The sequence below is a fragment of the Gobio gobio genome (assembly GCF_949357685.1).
Source record: "Gobio gobio genome assembly, chromosome: 24".
Lineage (NCBI taxonomy): Eukaryota > Metazoa > Chordata > Actinopteri > Cypriniformes > Gobionidae > Gobio > Gobio gobio.
Genome location: NC_137120.1, coordinates 29117939 through 29135845, shown reverse-complemented (window position 1 = coordinate 29135845; position 17907 = coordinate 29117939). Strand labels below are relative to the sequence as shown.

At 41.3% G+C, this 17907-nt stretch overlaps 1 protein-coding gene across 13 annotated transcripts in view; it reads right to left on the bottom strand.

Annotated features, from left to right (window-relative positions):
* The window catches only part of LOC307121108 (complement factor H-like), a 29810-nt gene extending 29001 nt beyond the window's left edge, over positions 1–809 (bottom strand). For 12 of the 13 annotated variants that reach the window (XR_013815928.1, XR_013815929.1, XR_013815930.1 and 9 more), the window contains exon 1: positions 135–740. Coding sequence is in view for 9 of the 13 variants with exons in the window: in XM_079808537.1 (XP_079664663.1) it covers positions 135–207 (73 nt within the window). In the remaining 4 variants the exon portion in view is untranslated. The other variant, XM_079808536.1, reaches the window with a different exon arrangement.
* Positions 810–17907: the final 17098 nt, after the last annotated feature.

The window sequence follows — 17907 nt, the reverse complement described above, 5'->3', positions numbered from 1 at the left end:
GAAGTACATGCACAACTAGTCAACACTCTAAAACTGCAGTTCAGGGAGTGCATACAATATAACATTTATATTCAAGTCAATAAAATCTAAATGAAAACACATTCAGATAAATAACAACAATGACAATTACTTGCCTTGTTGACATTGGCCACGATGAAAGAAAAACAACCAAAAGACGAAGCCGAGGAGTTTTACAGGAACTCTCATTATGAGCTCAATTCACAAGTGCCTTTTTTGTTGTTGGTCCGTCTCTGATACTCTTGCCTGCTCAGGGATCAACATGTCAATCATTTACCAAAGTCAAAAAGAGGTTTTTCTTTTTTTACACCGGACCACTCTGTGCACAAGCAATATTTCCTGTAAATAAACAAAAAATCAATTCGTATTTGCCATTTAGACACCGAAATAAAAGTTACTCCAGAGAAGGGAAGGTTCCAAAATAATTGCCATTTTCACTTCTGAACTCTGTAGCTTAATCCTGTTAATGCTTTTCACTGGCTCATGCTTATCAAATCATCTAGTATGTGATGAATGAATCTGTCCCATAGAGCATTATAAATGAGTGAAATTGAAGCATATTCACAACACTATTGAACTTTTAAACATTGCAAAAGTACAGTCATTGCAACATATATCTGTAACTGCCATTGCAAAGAATTGAGCAGCCTATTGAAATGGGGAAGAAAAGATGCAGAAGAAGAGTTTAACACTTAAAGTATTAAGTTTGACACTTAAAGACTGACTGTGCTTAAATTGTTGTTGTCTCTTATGACCTAGATGATCCTCCTTATCTCTCACTGAAAAAAAATAGCTGGATGTCATTTACTGGATCTTACATACTGGACTTTTGGTAAACACTGAATTGTTTAACTCGAAGGTCTTTATTTGCACATTTGTCGTGATAACAGATTCTTGGCACACAATGAATGTGTTCGACATAGGACCACAAACTTTTTTATTTTTTTGTCTTTTTTCAAGAAATATTGAAAAAACGAGTGCTTAACCTTCAGAAAATGCTGACTCTTAACATAAATGTCAAACTAAATATTATAAGAAGTTTTTTTCTGAGGTTTGTTGTTTTTGCAACCCTGTTCCCAGAATTTGAGAAACGTCTAAATACTAAAAATTCGGATTTGAATAGATTATTTTACAGCAATAAGCATTACATAAATGTCTAAATGAAATCGACACAATTCACTAAATGAAAAAGCTTGGTTCTCCTCTCAAAACAATAGATAGCTGCTTAATATCTACTTTCAGAATCTGTTGATCAATTGCACCACAAAGTGATCCCTGTGTGAAGTTTAAATTTTTGCAATAATTTATTATCTTAAACATACACCATGCTTTTCTGGTGTATTGACCGCGACAAACAACAAGATTGTCAGCAATTTCATCACAACAGACAGTTATTAACCCACCAAACCCTGAACCCTTGGTTAATATGTAAAATGTTGGATAGAAGTGAGCAGCGGTCATGAATTCTCTGTATGTTTTGTAATGTCACATATAGGTATCTATAAATGAGATTCATTTAGATAATGTACATTTTACATGGTATCCATATGATTTTGTAGTCAAGTGTCCTAGCTCTTAAAGGAACACTCCACTTTTTTTTGAAAATAGGCTCATTTTCCAACTCCCCTAGAGTTAAACAGTTGAGTTTTACAGTTTTCGAATCCATTCAGCCGATCTCGCTATGCTAAAAGTGCTACTGCCAGACCCGGAGATCGGCTGAATGGATTCGAAAACGGTAAAACTCAACTGTTTAACTCAAGGAAAAAAGAAAATAAAGAAATGTTGAATTCTTTCAAACATTAAACAGAGTGACCATTCTTTTTGGCGAAAAAAAAAAAATATAATTAGACAAAATTAACTAAAACTAAATAAAAACTTCCAAAATGGCTACACAACTTATAATTCCAAGGGGACGATATAACCAGGCCCGGTTCCAGAATCAAATCACTGAGGGTGCTCTAGTAAAGTGCAGATAAGCTAAGCAACGGCTCAACCAGTGTACAGTGAGAAATGTATGATTATTTATTTACAAGTCATTTACCAATAATAGGAATTTCAAAAATATTTTGCTACAAATTGTCTATTAACCAGAGAACCAGAAAAAAAGTTTTTGTGAATTTAGATTTGTTTTTCCCTGTTCATTATTGTTTGGAGCATAAAAAACTCATGTTTTTTTTTTTAATTCCTATGTTATATGCTATATCCTCTGCTCTGTAGAGGACACCAGAACCCCTTTATTGAGAAAATTAAAAGACATGAATAGACAAACAATGGGATTTTTGTTTTTATTCACCAATCAATTTTTATGCTTCAAGTTTGTTTTATCCAAACTTTGTAGATGATTCTCAATTTTATGAAAGATACAGAATAATTTGATATACCATTTTACTTTATGCAATATGTGTGTAAACATGGCCATAAATGCCATTCCCATTCTAGGCAATGCATCTATACACTGTATCTAATTTGCATATTAAAGGATTTTGGGACAATATGTAAATGTAAAAAAGACGTGTAACAATACTTTCATAAGAATGTCTTGTATTTCATAAGAATATCCAGACTTAAAACTGTTTTCAGAGAAATTCGCTAAATAATGTCCTCTACAAACACATGCTGTAAAGAGATGCATTTGAATCTGCTAGTTTCGCCAATATTATTACAGTATCAACTGAGGGTGCTTTTGCTTGCGTTTGAGGGTGCATAGCACCCCCGTAGAACCGGGCCTGGATATAACACTTGCAGAAAAACATTTACTGAGAAACTGGAAGCTATATGCTGTACAAAACATGTAGCACGTCAGACAAGATATTCGCACCAAACCACAGTGCATTCTCAAATCTATCCATTCATAAAAAGGTTACCGTTTTAGTGCCGATTTTTTTTGCACTTTGGACTTTGAACCCTGGCTAACAAGCGAATAGTGTCCGGCCGATGGTGCCGTGAGCTTGTGCAGTGCTGTCAGAATCAATCCGTGCATATATTAGAAAACTTAACATTTTGCTGTTTATTTAGTAATTGTTCATGGCCATTTTCGCGATTTCAATCATCATAAAATAACATTCAGCAAAAAGTAATTTAATGTGCTCTTGGGGGCCCCCTGGTGGCTAAGCAGCCGCTTAGTTCGCTTATGCCTTGGACCGGCTTAGGATTTTTACAATCTGAATCTAACTACGTCATGTCAACTAATGGAACAGTCAGCCAGCTGTTTATTATCATGTTAAATATGGAGCCTTTAGCCCCAACAGCAGGGTGCCTTTTACCCCAAATACCATACTTTTACATTTACTTCCGCTGTTGAAAAACTGTTGCTTTAAAGGTGCACTATGTAATTTTTCCATCCACCAGAGGTCGTCTATTCAAAACAAAGACGTAGTTTGATGACGCCAAGTTTGAGTGCAGAATCTGGAATCGGGATAGGACTCGGGCAGAAATCATGTTCATGGATGTGATTATTAACGTTACTGTAGTATGAAGCAGAGCAGGACCGAGCGTTGTGGGAGCTGAATAAGGCCGCTGGAGCGATTGTTAATAAAATGAACACACACACGCCTCGCGAGCAGCGTGATTTTTATTATGCCACAGTCATGAGTATGAGGTAACGCAGCTCTGTTTATCATAGTAGATACATCTGAGTGTGTTGAAAATTATGTTATAGCGTTACTCTGTGCGTTCGCTCGGCGGCTGCCATGACACTTGTTGCACACTGCAGTCAGAGTAAAGCGTTTCTGCAAAATAAAACCGGAAAACGAGGGTAACGCAGATATGACACAATTGACAGCCGACTCCCTCACACGCCCCGGTTCCTTGGTTAAAATAGCAATTTTCTCAAGATTTACAAGTAGTTGGAAAGATTTGGGAGGTTGTAAATACTCAACTGAACAAAATATATAACACTGGCCTTGTGGTTTTTGGATATTTTACTGAAAATGTTTTACATAATGCACCTTTAAATACCTCAAAATCATTAAACCTTTGTCTCAAAATATATTTAATAATTTTAGCGAGTCTTATTTGCTACTTACGTATACAACATTTTTAAAAACATCAAATATCAGATCAAATTTGCACAGAATCAACTGCCTGCGATTGCGTCAAAGATCACTACATTTCAAGGAGTATCTTGAAAAGCTGATGTTTTGGAAAGTGCTGAGGCAAGTTTTTGTACCATCTAGTGGTTTAGAGGAAAATAAAATCAAAGGAGCCTTTTACCCCATGGAGCCTTTAGCCCCGTTGTACCCTATTATTCTTAAGCTTCTGCTAAGAAAATTCTTGTCCATTACAATGTACAAAACAACCAACCTTGCAACACAACATGAGTATAGTAGGCTGTAGGGGACGTGTCGACTTTAATGCTCTGCCATGACGTTTTAAGCTTGACGTCGACTATAACTGATCATAAGATTTTGACACTAACGACATATGTGTTTTCTAACTGATCGGACAACAGTTTTCTTATAAGCTCTCATAAAACAAAAAACAAACAAAAAAAACAAACAAAAAAAAACCCATAGCTTTTAATACCAATGCTGTCCTACAGAGAATATGGATACAATTTCTTTGAAGTCCACTTTTATGCCCTGTTTCCATCAGTTAAAATGACAATTAAACGCATTCTCCAAGAGTGCTCCACAATTGTTTGTACCAGGGATGTCCAGAATTTTTTAAAAGGGGGCCAGATTCGATGTTCTGGACACACCTGGGGGCCAGTTCCTTTTCTATATCAAGAAATCAAGTCAAGAAATCTGATCACATTACCCCATTGCTCTATAATCTACATTGGCTACCTGTTTCTGTCCGCATTCAGTATAACATTCTATTGTTATCTTTTAAATGTCTGCATGGACTTGCTCCCCATTATTTATCTGAACTTCTGCACTACACTCTAAAAAAAAATTCAGTGGCTTAGTAAATATCACAGTAATAGTTAACTTTATTAACTTAATAAAATCTCTAAATATAATTTACTTGATGTTTTGAGTTGAACATACCAAAATAATTGACTAAAAAACAGTTAATTTTGTCTCAAATTTACAGTTATATGTAAGTTTTTTTTCACTAAAATAATTTAGTGTTCGAATAACCAATTATTTATTTAAAATATACTTAATATATTTGTGAAATTTCCATCAAAATATTTGAGCAAGGAGAATTAAATCGATCTGTTTCAAGAACCACAAATATTACTTAATTCAAATCAAGATTATTAATCTCTAACACACACTGAAGAAATTGAGTAACTTTACTCGATTATAACACTGCACCCCTCCCCCGCCCCTTGACGTGACGACAGCTCGACGGTTGATTGAGCGCAGGATGTTTGAATTCTCTTCAGTCTCCAGAGCAGTTCGTTCTTCTCGGCGTCGCAGAATTGGAACATTTCCTCGGTGAAATTCAGGTTTGTGTGTTTTATTTTATCTATAAAATCATTACTGTGCTTAAAATAATTTTATTTAATGCAAAACAACATACAGGGATGCAATGTGAGTCACCTAAACGGGTGTGGCATCTGTCTTTGAAGCCAAACACACGACTTTATTCCTTAAGATAATGAATATGATTAATTTGGATGATGAAATGTTCTTAAAACTGTGCACTGTTTGTTTATTGGCAGGTTATGGAGTCAGGCGCGTTGCAGCATCTTTGAGCTACTAGTGAAACGCAGGACGGCGGTCTGAAGTTCAAAGTCCACCCGCGGACCGCAAGTCCATTTCAGGCTTGAGAAACAGCGCTGATACGGTGGAAATGGGAGAACAGACAGGTTGATTACACTTGAATTACACTTAAATGTTTAATTTTTACTTCTAAAATGTTTGTTACATGAGTTTAAATGTTGCCAATATTGTAGACATGTCAAAACTGTAATATATGCTGTATTGCACTCATCGACAATAATGGCCAATGTCATGTATAAGTGTGGTTGTGTGGAGTATTTTACAAAGGTTTAGAGGAAATTAAAGTTAATATTAAAGTTATACTATGAGAGTTAATATTACTATGAATAAAAACAGTTAATATTACTCATAAATATTAGTTCTTCTAGAAGAAAATTTCTTCTACTCAATTTTATTTGTAAATGTGCCAAATGTAGTTACTCAGATCTACTTAATTTTTTTACTTGCATTTGTTCAACTTATACGGTGTATGTAATTGATTACACTGCTTTAAAATGTACTCAATTTTATTAGTGTAAAAATGTTTCACCAAAAAAATTGAGTAAATCATAGTAAATGTTTTTAGAGTGTATTATTCTCCTCCTCTTTCTCTCTGGTCATCTGACTTAAGACTACTGTATCTCATTTCCGTCTTTCTACTATGGGTGGTAGATCATTTAGTGCTGAGGCCCCGAAACTCTGGAATTCTCTCTTTCTTACTCTGCGCGACAGTGCTACTATATCCTCATTCAAATCCCAACTAAAAACATATATTTTTATATATAAAAACAACAGTATTTCCAACCCTCCTCTGCTAAGTGTTTTTTTTTCTTTATATTTGTATGTCACATGCTGGTCTGTTTGTGTTGTCATCCTGTTTCCGTGTCACATGTTCCTTTGTTAATTTTCCTGCCACTCCTGTGTTTCCTTGGTTACCCTTGTTAGTTAAGTTCTGTTCAGCTGTGTGAAGTTAATTAGTCTCATTAGTCTCATTATTGTTTGCCATGTATAAATTCCCTGAGTTTCAGTCTGTTCTTTATCTTGCATTGATGTTATTGAGAAGCAGTAAAGGTATTGTGGTTTGTGTATTTTTTCTCCAAGTTATCTCCTACGTGTCCCCTAGTTTGATTCTTCAATTAAAAGACTGTTTGTGAGTCGTGTGGTTTATAACAGTCACACCAACTGTGACAGAATGCAAGACCCAAGAATGGATAAAGAGGACTATGTTTCACAAAACGACCGGTCGCTGGAGGATTATGTGGAGGATTATGTGGAGGATTACCTGGAACTCTATCATGAGGCGCGCTGGGACGGTGAAACTCTGAAACAGCATTTCTGGAGCGGGATGGACAATATACTCAGCCAGATGCTGCTGTTGGGGGAGAATCACCTTCCTTTCATCGATTACACCAATTATGGGTGTGCGGATCCTCCCTCAACGTGGGAGTCGTCGAGAACAACGAGAGTCCAGAGAGGACTTCTTCTGCCGTCCGGAGTCCAGAGTGGACTTCTTCTCCCGTCCTGTAATGTCTCCTGTCCACGTTCCAGAGTCTCGCCCCGTCGAGACCAGCCCTCCAGATTTCTCGTTCTGCCAAGATCGCCCTTCTAAATCCTGAAGTCATGTGGACTCCACCTCCTGTCTGCGTAATATCGTAATATCATTGCGTCTGCTGCACCCATGGTACGGCTCAAAGTTCCTTGATTATTACGCAGGAATGAGAGTATAGTTCCTAGCCATATCGGGCTAGAAAATTCAATGATCTATGCTAAGCTATGCTAAAAGCGCTACCATCACACCCAGAGGTTGGCTGAATGTATTCGAAAACGGTAAAACTTAACTGTTTATGTCTAGGGGAGTTGGAAAATGAGCCTATTTTTTTAAAAAGTGGAGTGTTCCTTTAAGCGCGTGTACCACAACTATGAAAAGCCATGACCAATGGAGCTCCGAATTTACGATTCACCATGGCGACAGCACCCAACAAAAAGACGTCTGCATACTTCCGGGTCAAGTTTAATTCTTAATCACTGTTATATAGGGGTGTAACGGATCGCAGTTGATCCGTGATCCCACGGTTCGGCACGCACGTGACCCGCGGATTTATTGTGCTTTTTTTTTAAACTTGTGGATTAATCTGAATTGTTTAGCAATCGCAGACTAAAATACAGTTTTTCTGCCGATATTGCTTTTTAAGTGATCTCGTTCCTTTAAACTCGATGCTGAGTTTCAGAGAAACAAATGTGTTCATGTGAACAGGGCATGTTAATCAGTCAACAGTGGCAGAGAAGCTGAAATACTTGAAAATCCTCCCACATCATTCAAATCGCGTGTATGGGAACATTTTGGCTTCCCCGTAAAATATAATGATGACGGAAGAAGGGTGTGGACAAAACTGTAACATTATGTAGGCACTGTGGCACGAGAAAGCCGTATGAAAGTGGCGCATTCATCGAGCATGGCACCTGCTGACGCCCGTTTCACACTCCGTTTGCAATGCGTATGCGGTGCATATTTTTTCCGTACCCTTGTTAACGGGTACAGTTTTCACACTGCACAGGGCTTCGGCCCGTCAGTGCGTTCCAGGAGCGCGTGGCCATAACGTACAGCTGTGCTGCGATCATTTCCGCACAGTCTATTGTTTGATGTGCTGGTGCTGAATTAAAGTGACAGCGCATCCGCATTAAAACAAACATGTATCGATGCGAAAATCTAGTAATTCCACCACAGATGCATATAATGTAAAGTCTACTCGGTTTTAAAGTCAACACATGGCTTTTTGCCTCGAGTAAAGCAAGGAAAACGGTCTTTAAGTAAACAAGGAGAAATAATGGAGAGCACCTGTCCTTTCTTGGAGGTGGAAAAACAAAGTTATTTATTTATTTTATTTTTTTTAACACCAAACGTTCCTTGTTAACTTATAAACCATATAGGTTATGTTAACACCAAAAGTTCCTTGTTAACCTATAAACCATATAGGATATGTTAACACCAAAAGTTCTTTGTTAACCTATAAACCATATAGGTTATGTTAACACCAAAAATTCCTTGTTAACCTATAAACCATATAGGTTATGTTAACACCAAAAGTTCCTTGTTAACCTATAAAACATATAGGTTATGTTCACACCAAAAGTTTTCATGTAATAAATGGAAAGTAAATAAAAATAGTCTCATCCCCCTTTTATTCTGATCCGAAAAATGATCCGATCCGTGACTCATGATCCGTAGTGCGATCCGAACCGTGAGTTTTGTGATCCGTTGCACCACAACTGTTATAATACCAGAGGTGAAAACTGGCAGAACGGTAAGTAATTGAACTAATATTCAATTTCATGGTATCCTACAGGCAAAAAAAGAGAGAATGTGGTAGCAGCAAAAAATGAAGTTTAAAAATATAATTCAAACAGGTAAAACTTTAAACATAAAAGGTTCATGGGTGTAGGTTAAGACTTTACAAACATTTGACATGTTAAATAAATATCATTCAGTCTTTTTCAATATGCAGCAGCTTTTTACACATAGTCTAATGCTCTTTTCACGTAATGTTCTCTAATCCTACCCGTTACATTTCTGAATTAGGGTAATGAAATTAATATTTAACTTCTTCTCAGCCAACAGCAAGAAGGCAGAGGTGGGAGCACCTGCACTACCACCACTGACAGAAGAATATTACAATCCAACAGAAAAAAAAAAACCTCTTGCTTTTGTATTTAACAAATAAAGATGACAAAATAAATTGCGAATTAATTTGTTTATTCAACACCTGTGGTGTATGGCATATATTTATATACCCTTCCCTTACTTAATCTGTTTAATTTTCGGAAGGTGAGAAGATGGGAATATAGTATCAATGCATCCAACAACAGTGGAAATCCTAAAGGAAATTCTAATTATTAGGTCACTTCCAGAGGTTGCCTGATTTCAGTGTAGGACGGCAGTGGCTCAGTGGTTCAGGTTGTCTATAAACCAGAAGCTTGGTGGTTCAATCTCTGGTTCCACCTGACCAAATGTCAACGTGTCCATGAGCAAGACACCTAACCGAGCTGGATGGTGCCTTGGATGGCCATGGGTCTGTTTAAAGCGCTATATAAATTAATTTACCATTTTACACCACTGACCTGCAATCCTGTGAAACGTCTCGGGTTATGACTATAACCCTTGTTCCCCAAGAAGGGGAACGAGACACTGTGTCATCGTGATGACACTTTGGGGAATGCCCCTCGCATAAAGCGTCTGAACAGTAAAATCAGCCCAATCCGATTGGTGTTGAGTGATGACGTAGTATGTGACGGCATACCCGGAAGATACAAAGAGACGTCTGAACACAACAGAGATAGCGTTCTTTGCGATGAAGCAAGCGCTCTGATGATTGGGTGGACACGAGACGCAGTGTCTCGTTCCCCTTCTCGGGGAACAAGGGTTATAAGTCAATATATATATATAGTTATAACAAGTCATAACCCGAGACGTTCCCCTTCGAGGGAACTCGAACCGTGTCATCGTGAAGACACTTTGGGGAACGAGTACCAACTATCCCGCACCAATCATACCCAACCCAGTGTGAAGCTGGATACCAGGCACAACTAGGGGGCGAGCACTCTAGCGCCAGGCGTCTCAGGGAGATGCAGACTGTAGTAACGAATGAAGGTGTGTGCGGGGTGGCCCACCCAGCCGCCTCGCAGTTCTCTTGCATAGAGGCCCCAGAAAGGAGGGCCACCGAGGAGGCCATGCTCCTGGTAGAATGGGCCTTCACGGCTAACGGTGAAGGCAAGTTGCGCACCTAATAAGCCGTGGCTATAGCCTGGACAATCCAGTTACTGATTGTCTGTTTTGATGCAGGCAGCCCCTTCTTGGGTGAACCAAACACACCAACAACTGGTCTGACTTTCTCCACTGAGCAGACTTTTCCAAGTAAATCCTCAATGCCCGCACGGGGCAGAGAAGGTGAAGTCTACTCTCTTCCGCCGTCACGTGAGGTGGAGGATGGAACGCCTGGAGAACCACTGACCATGCCACATTTAGATGGCACCTTGGGCATGTAGCCCTGACTGGGATGCAAGATGGCCTTCACCATGTCAGGGTCAAACTCCAGGCAAGTTGGCGTGATAGCCAAGGCCTGGAGGTCCCCACTCTCCTCAGAGAAGTGATGGCAAGGAGAAAGGCAACCTTGAAGGTCAGTATTCTCGCCTCAGCCGACTCCAGTGGCTCAAAGGGGGCCTTAGCCAAACCCTCGAGCACCACCGCCAGGTCCCAGGTTGGGACCCTGGAATGAGCCGCAGGCCTCATCCTCCAAGCCCCACGGAGGAATCGTACAACCATGGTGATGGTGCCTTCCCAACGGCCCATCACTTAAAGGTACGTGGAAAGCCCCAATGGCAACCACATACGCCTAAAGTGTGGACAGGGAAAGACCGGCGGAGAAGCGGTCTTGAAGGAACTCCAGCACTGAAGCCACCGGGCAGATAACTGGGTTCACCTCCCGCTCTCTACGCCGGAAAATACATTCCACTTCAGGCTGTACAACTTCCTGGTGGAAGGAGCTCTGGAGCTGAGTAGGGTCTTTACGACACCCGCCGACAGGCCCTCTACTAGGTACTGGGCCCCCTCAAGGGCCAGACCCAGAGACCCCACATCTCTGGCCGGGGGTAGGCTTAAATCGTGCCCTCGGCCTGAGATAGCAGGTCCCTCCTCAGAGAGACCTGCCATGGGGGACCGTCCCGCAGGTAGATGATGTCGGAGAACCATACTCGAGTGGGTCACCGGGGTGCTACTAAGAGAAGGCTGATGCCCTCCCGGCGGACACGCTCCAGAACTCCCGGGAGCAGAGTAATCGGGGGAAAAGCGTACACACATAGCCTCCACCACCTTGGGGTGGAGTCGCCATTCCCCGGGCCTCAGCCCCTGCCTCGACAGGATGTCTGCTCCCTAGTTTTGGCCCCCGGGGATGTACATCGCCCTGAGGAATGACAACCTCCCCTGGGACCACAGGAGAACCTGATGCGCCAGTCTGCAAAGAGGGCGCGACCTCAGGCCCCCCTGGTGGTTTGGATACGATACTGCCGACATGTTGTCGGATCGTATCAGGACATGGTGTAGTACCAGCTGTAGAACCCGGACTCCCTGACTGGTGGAGGAATACGTTCAAAGCCTCCTTAACCAACAGGGAGTGTACTTCCTGTTCCATAACCCGCACCTGCTCTGGGCCGACCACAGTCCAGACCACCCCGTTGAACTTCGAGGGAGGGAATTGAACTGCGGCCTGTAACCCCGTTCCACAGTACGCAGGGCCCATGCAGATATATTCGGAGGCATAACCATGTGCCGAGATAATCTGCTAAGGGGACCAGCCTCTCGAGGCCGGCCTCGGGTGTCAACCGAGCCTCCTCCCCGACCCCCTGAAGTGGCTAACCGGCAGGGCGAAGTCGAGGAAGATTTTCGGTGTGCGTACGCGTTTACTGGACCGCCGCAGGTCTTGCTAGAGGCGGCTGGTGCAGCGCGCATGTGCTGAGAAACGATGTGGCCCGAAGCGTACTAGACGGTGGGAGCACAACATCGATTCCCAATAGCTCCACAGGGGAGGCGACCTCGATCGCTCCTACCCGGGAGAGGGGGCTGGCCAGTAGGGGCCTCATCTAAGGGAGCAGCTCGACAGGGCCGCAACCTCCAATCTTAGATGAATATCTAGACAAGTCAAACACGCTTAGGCGACAGACTGATTAAAGTATCTAACTTATCAAAGTCAGATAACATGACACTCAATTCCTCAGAATTAAATGTCATCATAATCACCCAACCCGTGCAACCTGGTCTGAATGATAGGCTGAGTAAAAAATACATCTAACTCCTCAAAGTCAGATAATATTTTAATTTAATTCCTCGGAATTAAATGCAGCCATAATACGGTGAAACATGGTCTGAATGACAGGCTGAATATCTAACTCCTTATAGTCAGATCACATTTATTTAATTCCTTAGAATTAAATGCAGCCATAATCATCAGACGATACTGTTTTATTGTATCATTTACGACTCGTAAACCACATGTTGCCTCAGCAACGTGGTTCAAGCCGTTATAATACAATTGGCTTTCATCCCTCGAGAAGAAAGCCAAACAGGTGCATTTCTCAATGAAAACAGCCCGCCCCCTCAGGAGCTGACTGCATGCCTCGCACCCACAGTATCACATGCCTTCTCACCGTGTCACGTTGTATCACTCTAATAGCAGACCCAAATCTGCGCGCCGCCTCGGCAACGCGAGGTTGAATCTGCATTAGGAAAGGCGAGCCTTGATACGGAGCCCATCTAATTCCTCAGAATCAGACAGCTCACGAATCGGGTCCTCCACCCCGGGGGAAGAAGCCGCAGCGCGGGCTTCCACACGGGGAAGGAGAACAATGGAGCTGTCACTGGGAAGGAGAAGATGCCTCAGCACTCTCAAGTTCCCTTGACAGACCCATCTGCAAGTCCATGATAGACCAGCCACGGAATTCGCGAGCCCTGAATGCTTGTGAAAACAACGTTGGTAGATAACAACACCAAATACTCTCAGACTGGTAACACAGAGCGCTAACGCTGAAGAGCAAAAAAGCTATCTCTGTTGTGTTTAGACGTCTCTTTGTGTCTTCCGGGTATGCCGTCACATACTACGTCATCACGCAACACCAATCGGACTGGGCTGATTCTACTGTTTCTTCAGACGCTTTACGCGAGGGGCGTTCCCCAAAGTGTCGTCACGATGACGCAGTTCGAGTTCCCTCGAAGGGGAACTCCTCTTTGATGCTCTCATGGGTTTTTGCCCAGGAAACAAACATATTCAAAAAGAGCTCATGTGAGTGAGGCAAACTTTCCTTACTTCTCTGCATACAGTGGCCTTACTAATATGCTCTGCATCCCTTATATTATATCATTAAAACAGGTACTACTCAAAGAAATATGCATGTGGATATAGCAAGCAAAAATCCTCTTCCTACATGAATGTAACTCCCTACAAATTATTGCAGCCTCCTCTACAGGATGCTATTTTTGACATTTTGACGGTGTCCTCTTGATGAAAATATTTGCAGTGAATGAACATACCTGCTCTGCAAAAAATGCTTTCCTTGCTTTCCTATCTATAAAGATTCTTAAATCAATGTGCATTTCCACATAAGAAATTACATAAGTATTTAGCCTTGTTTCCTGAAAAGAAAAAAAAAGCTAATTTAAGTGCATTTTTTCTTATTTTGCGAATTATCTGCCAATAGGGTAAGAAAAAATATGCAGTATTAAAAGCATTTGTGCAGCCGCTGGTGCTTTAAAAGGAGGGAGGAGACTCAGGGTGCTTTCACACTTGGTTCGATTGCCTGGACCGAACCCGAGTTCGATTGCTCCCCCCTCCCCCTGCCCCCGCTGGACTGTGTTCATATTATATTATTTGGATCCGAACCGGGGTGCGTTTGCTTCATCAAAGCAGCAGCTGTTTACCCGGTTGCTTAGTAACGACAGCGAGTGTGAAGGCGGCAAAATGCATAGCGTTGCTCACCTCACTTTTATATTTTTGTTTTTAAACCGTTGGTTTTGTTTCTAAAGCTTCAGTACGTAATGGCACTTGCGTCCATTTGCCACAAATGTACTGCAATGCTCTAAAGAATGCTGAAGACGAGCAGAAATGAGGTTTACAGCTCTCTGCTTGCAGTATGTCAGTCACACTCGTCAGGAAAATGAGTGAAACACACACAAACACACATTTTTATCAAATCATACGTCATTAATAGCGGTTCACTTCCGCGATTTAGTACGATTGCGTTCACATCAGCAGCGAACCGTACCGGAGTTCACATGAACCGTAGCCCAGACCACCCTTTTTAAGCAGACTCTGGTACGGTTCGCGGGTGCGCACCCGAGTTCGGAAGACCGTGTTCACATCATCCAAACGTACCGAACTCTGACGTCAATCGAACCCAGGTGCGCACCAAAACTGCTAGTGTGAAAGCACCCTCAAAGAAACTTTGGGTTTACTCGTTGTTTGCGAATGTTCGTTGGAACGATGGTTTTGGGAAACACCGACTGGTTGAACTACGTTGATTACGACGGAACTTGCGACCATAGTTGGCTAACGATGCTTTTGGGAAACGCACCCCAGGTTAGGTTCACAGAGTAAGTTACCCTAGTAACTGACTTTGAGAATAAGTAACCTCTCTTTCAGAAACAGACTTGACTTACCCTGCTTTCTCGGGTTTAACATACTGGATCTCCCATTCTGAAACGGAAAACCCAGAGTCCCTCTCATTTTTAATACGTGTATTACAGTTTTTTACAATCACTTAGTTACTATTTTCAGAACCTTGATGCCATTTTTCACAACTCTAGACACAAAACTCACAACCAATGATCAAAATGCACATTTTTCAAAACTCTAACCCTTTTCTCAATTGCTTGGATACAATACACATAAAACTTAGATCATTTGTTCATTCAACAAAAATCACCTATCAAATTACTACTATTTCAAAAGGCAATTCACACATTACATTTCAAATGAGTGTCTATTCATTTCCTTACAATGATCTAACTATCAATTGATACAACTGCTCAAAATGATAAGTAACTGTTGCATTACTCTTAATGCATAGTTGTATGGAAACAGACAAACAATCTTCCATGTTTACAGTAAATCATGAACAGTTTGTTCAATGTTTGTTCAATCATGAAAGTTTCAAGATAACGAGATTCCTTGTCACTAATAAGTGTGAAGCATGAACCAATTAGACTACAATACCCATGGATGTAGCCTACAGTAATATTTTACTGTATCATAATGCTTCATCAGACACTGTGTCTATGGTCCCAAATACTGTTACACCTTTTCAGACTATTTACAGTATTGACAGCACTGCACTGTATTCAGGCCCTTGTAATTGCTTGTCCAATTCTGCCAACTCGTTACTAATGATTGAGTGCACTTTGTGGAATGAGTATATAAAGAGTTGATTGGGATCCAATTGCAAGAGCGTAGTGATATGTAACATGGAGCCAGCAGGTGATCCAGGTCACAATGGAGGTCAAGCAGTGGTGGGAGGAAGACGAGGAAGACGTGTTGGTCAAAGGAATGGCAGGGGACAGGCACCCCTTCTGAGAGGTGGTCGTGGGCCTCGTTTGAGAGGTGTGGGGGAACGTGGTAGAGGACAGGCACCCCTTTTGAGAGGTGGTCGTGGGCCTCGTTTGAGAGGTGTGGGGGAACGTGGTAGAGGACAAGACCACGGACCAAGACAGCGGCAGCAACAGCATAGAGTGTCCAATGAAATTCGGGCAATAGTTGTAGACCATGTCATAAATCATGGCATGACAATGACTGAGGCGGCTGCAATGATTCAACCAAACCTCAGAAGGTCAACCGTGGCCTCAATAATCAGAACATTCCGCAATGAGAACCGGTAAGTTATCAGCATGCACTAAACATTATGCTACTCTCAATTGTCAAATGACTGCATACCAACGTGTATCACAGAATAGGTGATGTGACCAAGTGTCTTCTTACTCTAATTTTCCCTGTAGAATTGAGACCAGGCCAAATAGTGGAGGCAGAGGCAAAATTCTAACTGACCAACAGAAGCAGGCTGTGGTCGATTTGGTTCGGGCCAGAAATGATATTCGCCTTACAGAAATTCGCCAGCATATCTTGGACAATGAAGACATGTTCAACAATGTGGGATCCATAAGTTTGCCGACTATTGCAGGCATACTGAAAAGGCACCAGGTATCTATAAAACAACTATATCATGTGCCTTTCGAAAGAAATGCAGACAGAGTGAAGCAAATGAGGACTGAGTATGTTCAGGTGAGTTCAGTTTCAAGATGGCTGTTGTAAAAACATTTCCCCAAAATTCTACCTTGTACAGTATCTCTAAATCTCTTTCCAAAATGTATTTTTAGAGGGTGATGGAGCTGGATGCTGATGACGACCATCACAAATTCATATATTTGGATGAGGCAGGTTTTAATCTGGCCAAGACAAGGAGGAGAGGTCGGAATTTCATTGGCCAGCGGGCAACCATCCAAGTACCTGGACAACGTGGGGCCAACATCACCATGTGTGCGGCTATATCAGAAGATGGTGTGGTGGGACGCAGACCTCATTTTGGACCATATAATGCAGCTCTCCTTGTCACCTTTCTTGATGAGCTCGATCAGGTTTGTAGAGCTGAAGGTGTGACCTATGTCATTGTGTGGGACAATGTCAGGTTCCATCATGCTCATGTGGTGCAAGCATGGTTTCAGGCCCATGCACAATTTACCACCCTGTATTTACCCCCATACTCTCCCTTCCTTAACCCGATTGAGGAATTTTTCTCCGCATGGAGATGGAAGGTTCATGATAGGCACCCTCATGAACAAGTCACTCTTCTCCAGGCCATGGATGAAGCCTGCAATGACATTACAGCAGACCAGTGTCAGGCCTGGATTCGCCATGCCCGAAGGTTTTTCCCAAGATGTTTGGCTAATGAAAACATCCATTGTGATGTAGATGAGAACCTGTGGCCAAATCCACAACACAGAGTTGATGACAATGCAGAAGTACAGTAATCACTCATGTTTTGTTTCTAGTACAAGCAAGCAAGAACACTACATTTGATGTTTTACAGTACTGTCTTTTCTTTTCTATTTCATAGATAATTATTTTTGATGATTAGTTTTATAAATAAACCTATGTTGTGATTGTACTGTAGTTTTGCATCAATATATTAAAAACTTTGTTCAATGATTCCACTGTGTCTGTAGTATTCTCTCTACTACTGCAGTACTTTTACAGAGATTTACTGTACATGTAGTACCATAATGAAACCTGTATCACTTATTTTGTTCTACAATATTTAATGATTGTACGAACAATAACACAGTGAAACTATCAGTTGCTTCTGTGTGGGTGATCTATAGTTATGTTTCAATGGTATTTCACAGTAAATTTGTTTTTTGAACCAATGATTGTGCAAGTGCAAGATTTCTTTAAATATGTGAATGCACAATGTAATGTTTTGAACATTAGATAGCCTGTGTTACAAGTGATAACCGTTGTGAGTTTTGTGTCTAGAGTTGTGAAAAATGGCATCAAGGTTCTGAAAATAGTAACTAAGTGATTGTAAACAACTGTAATACGTAACTTTCAAAGAAGCAAAACAAATGTTTTTGTACGTTTGGAGAAGTGCTAAAACTTAGAATATGGACTTCAGCAACATTGAAATGTAGCATTAAAACATTTTT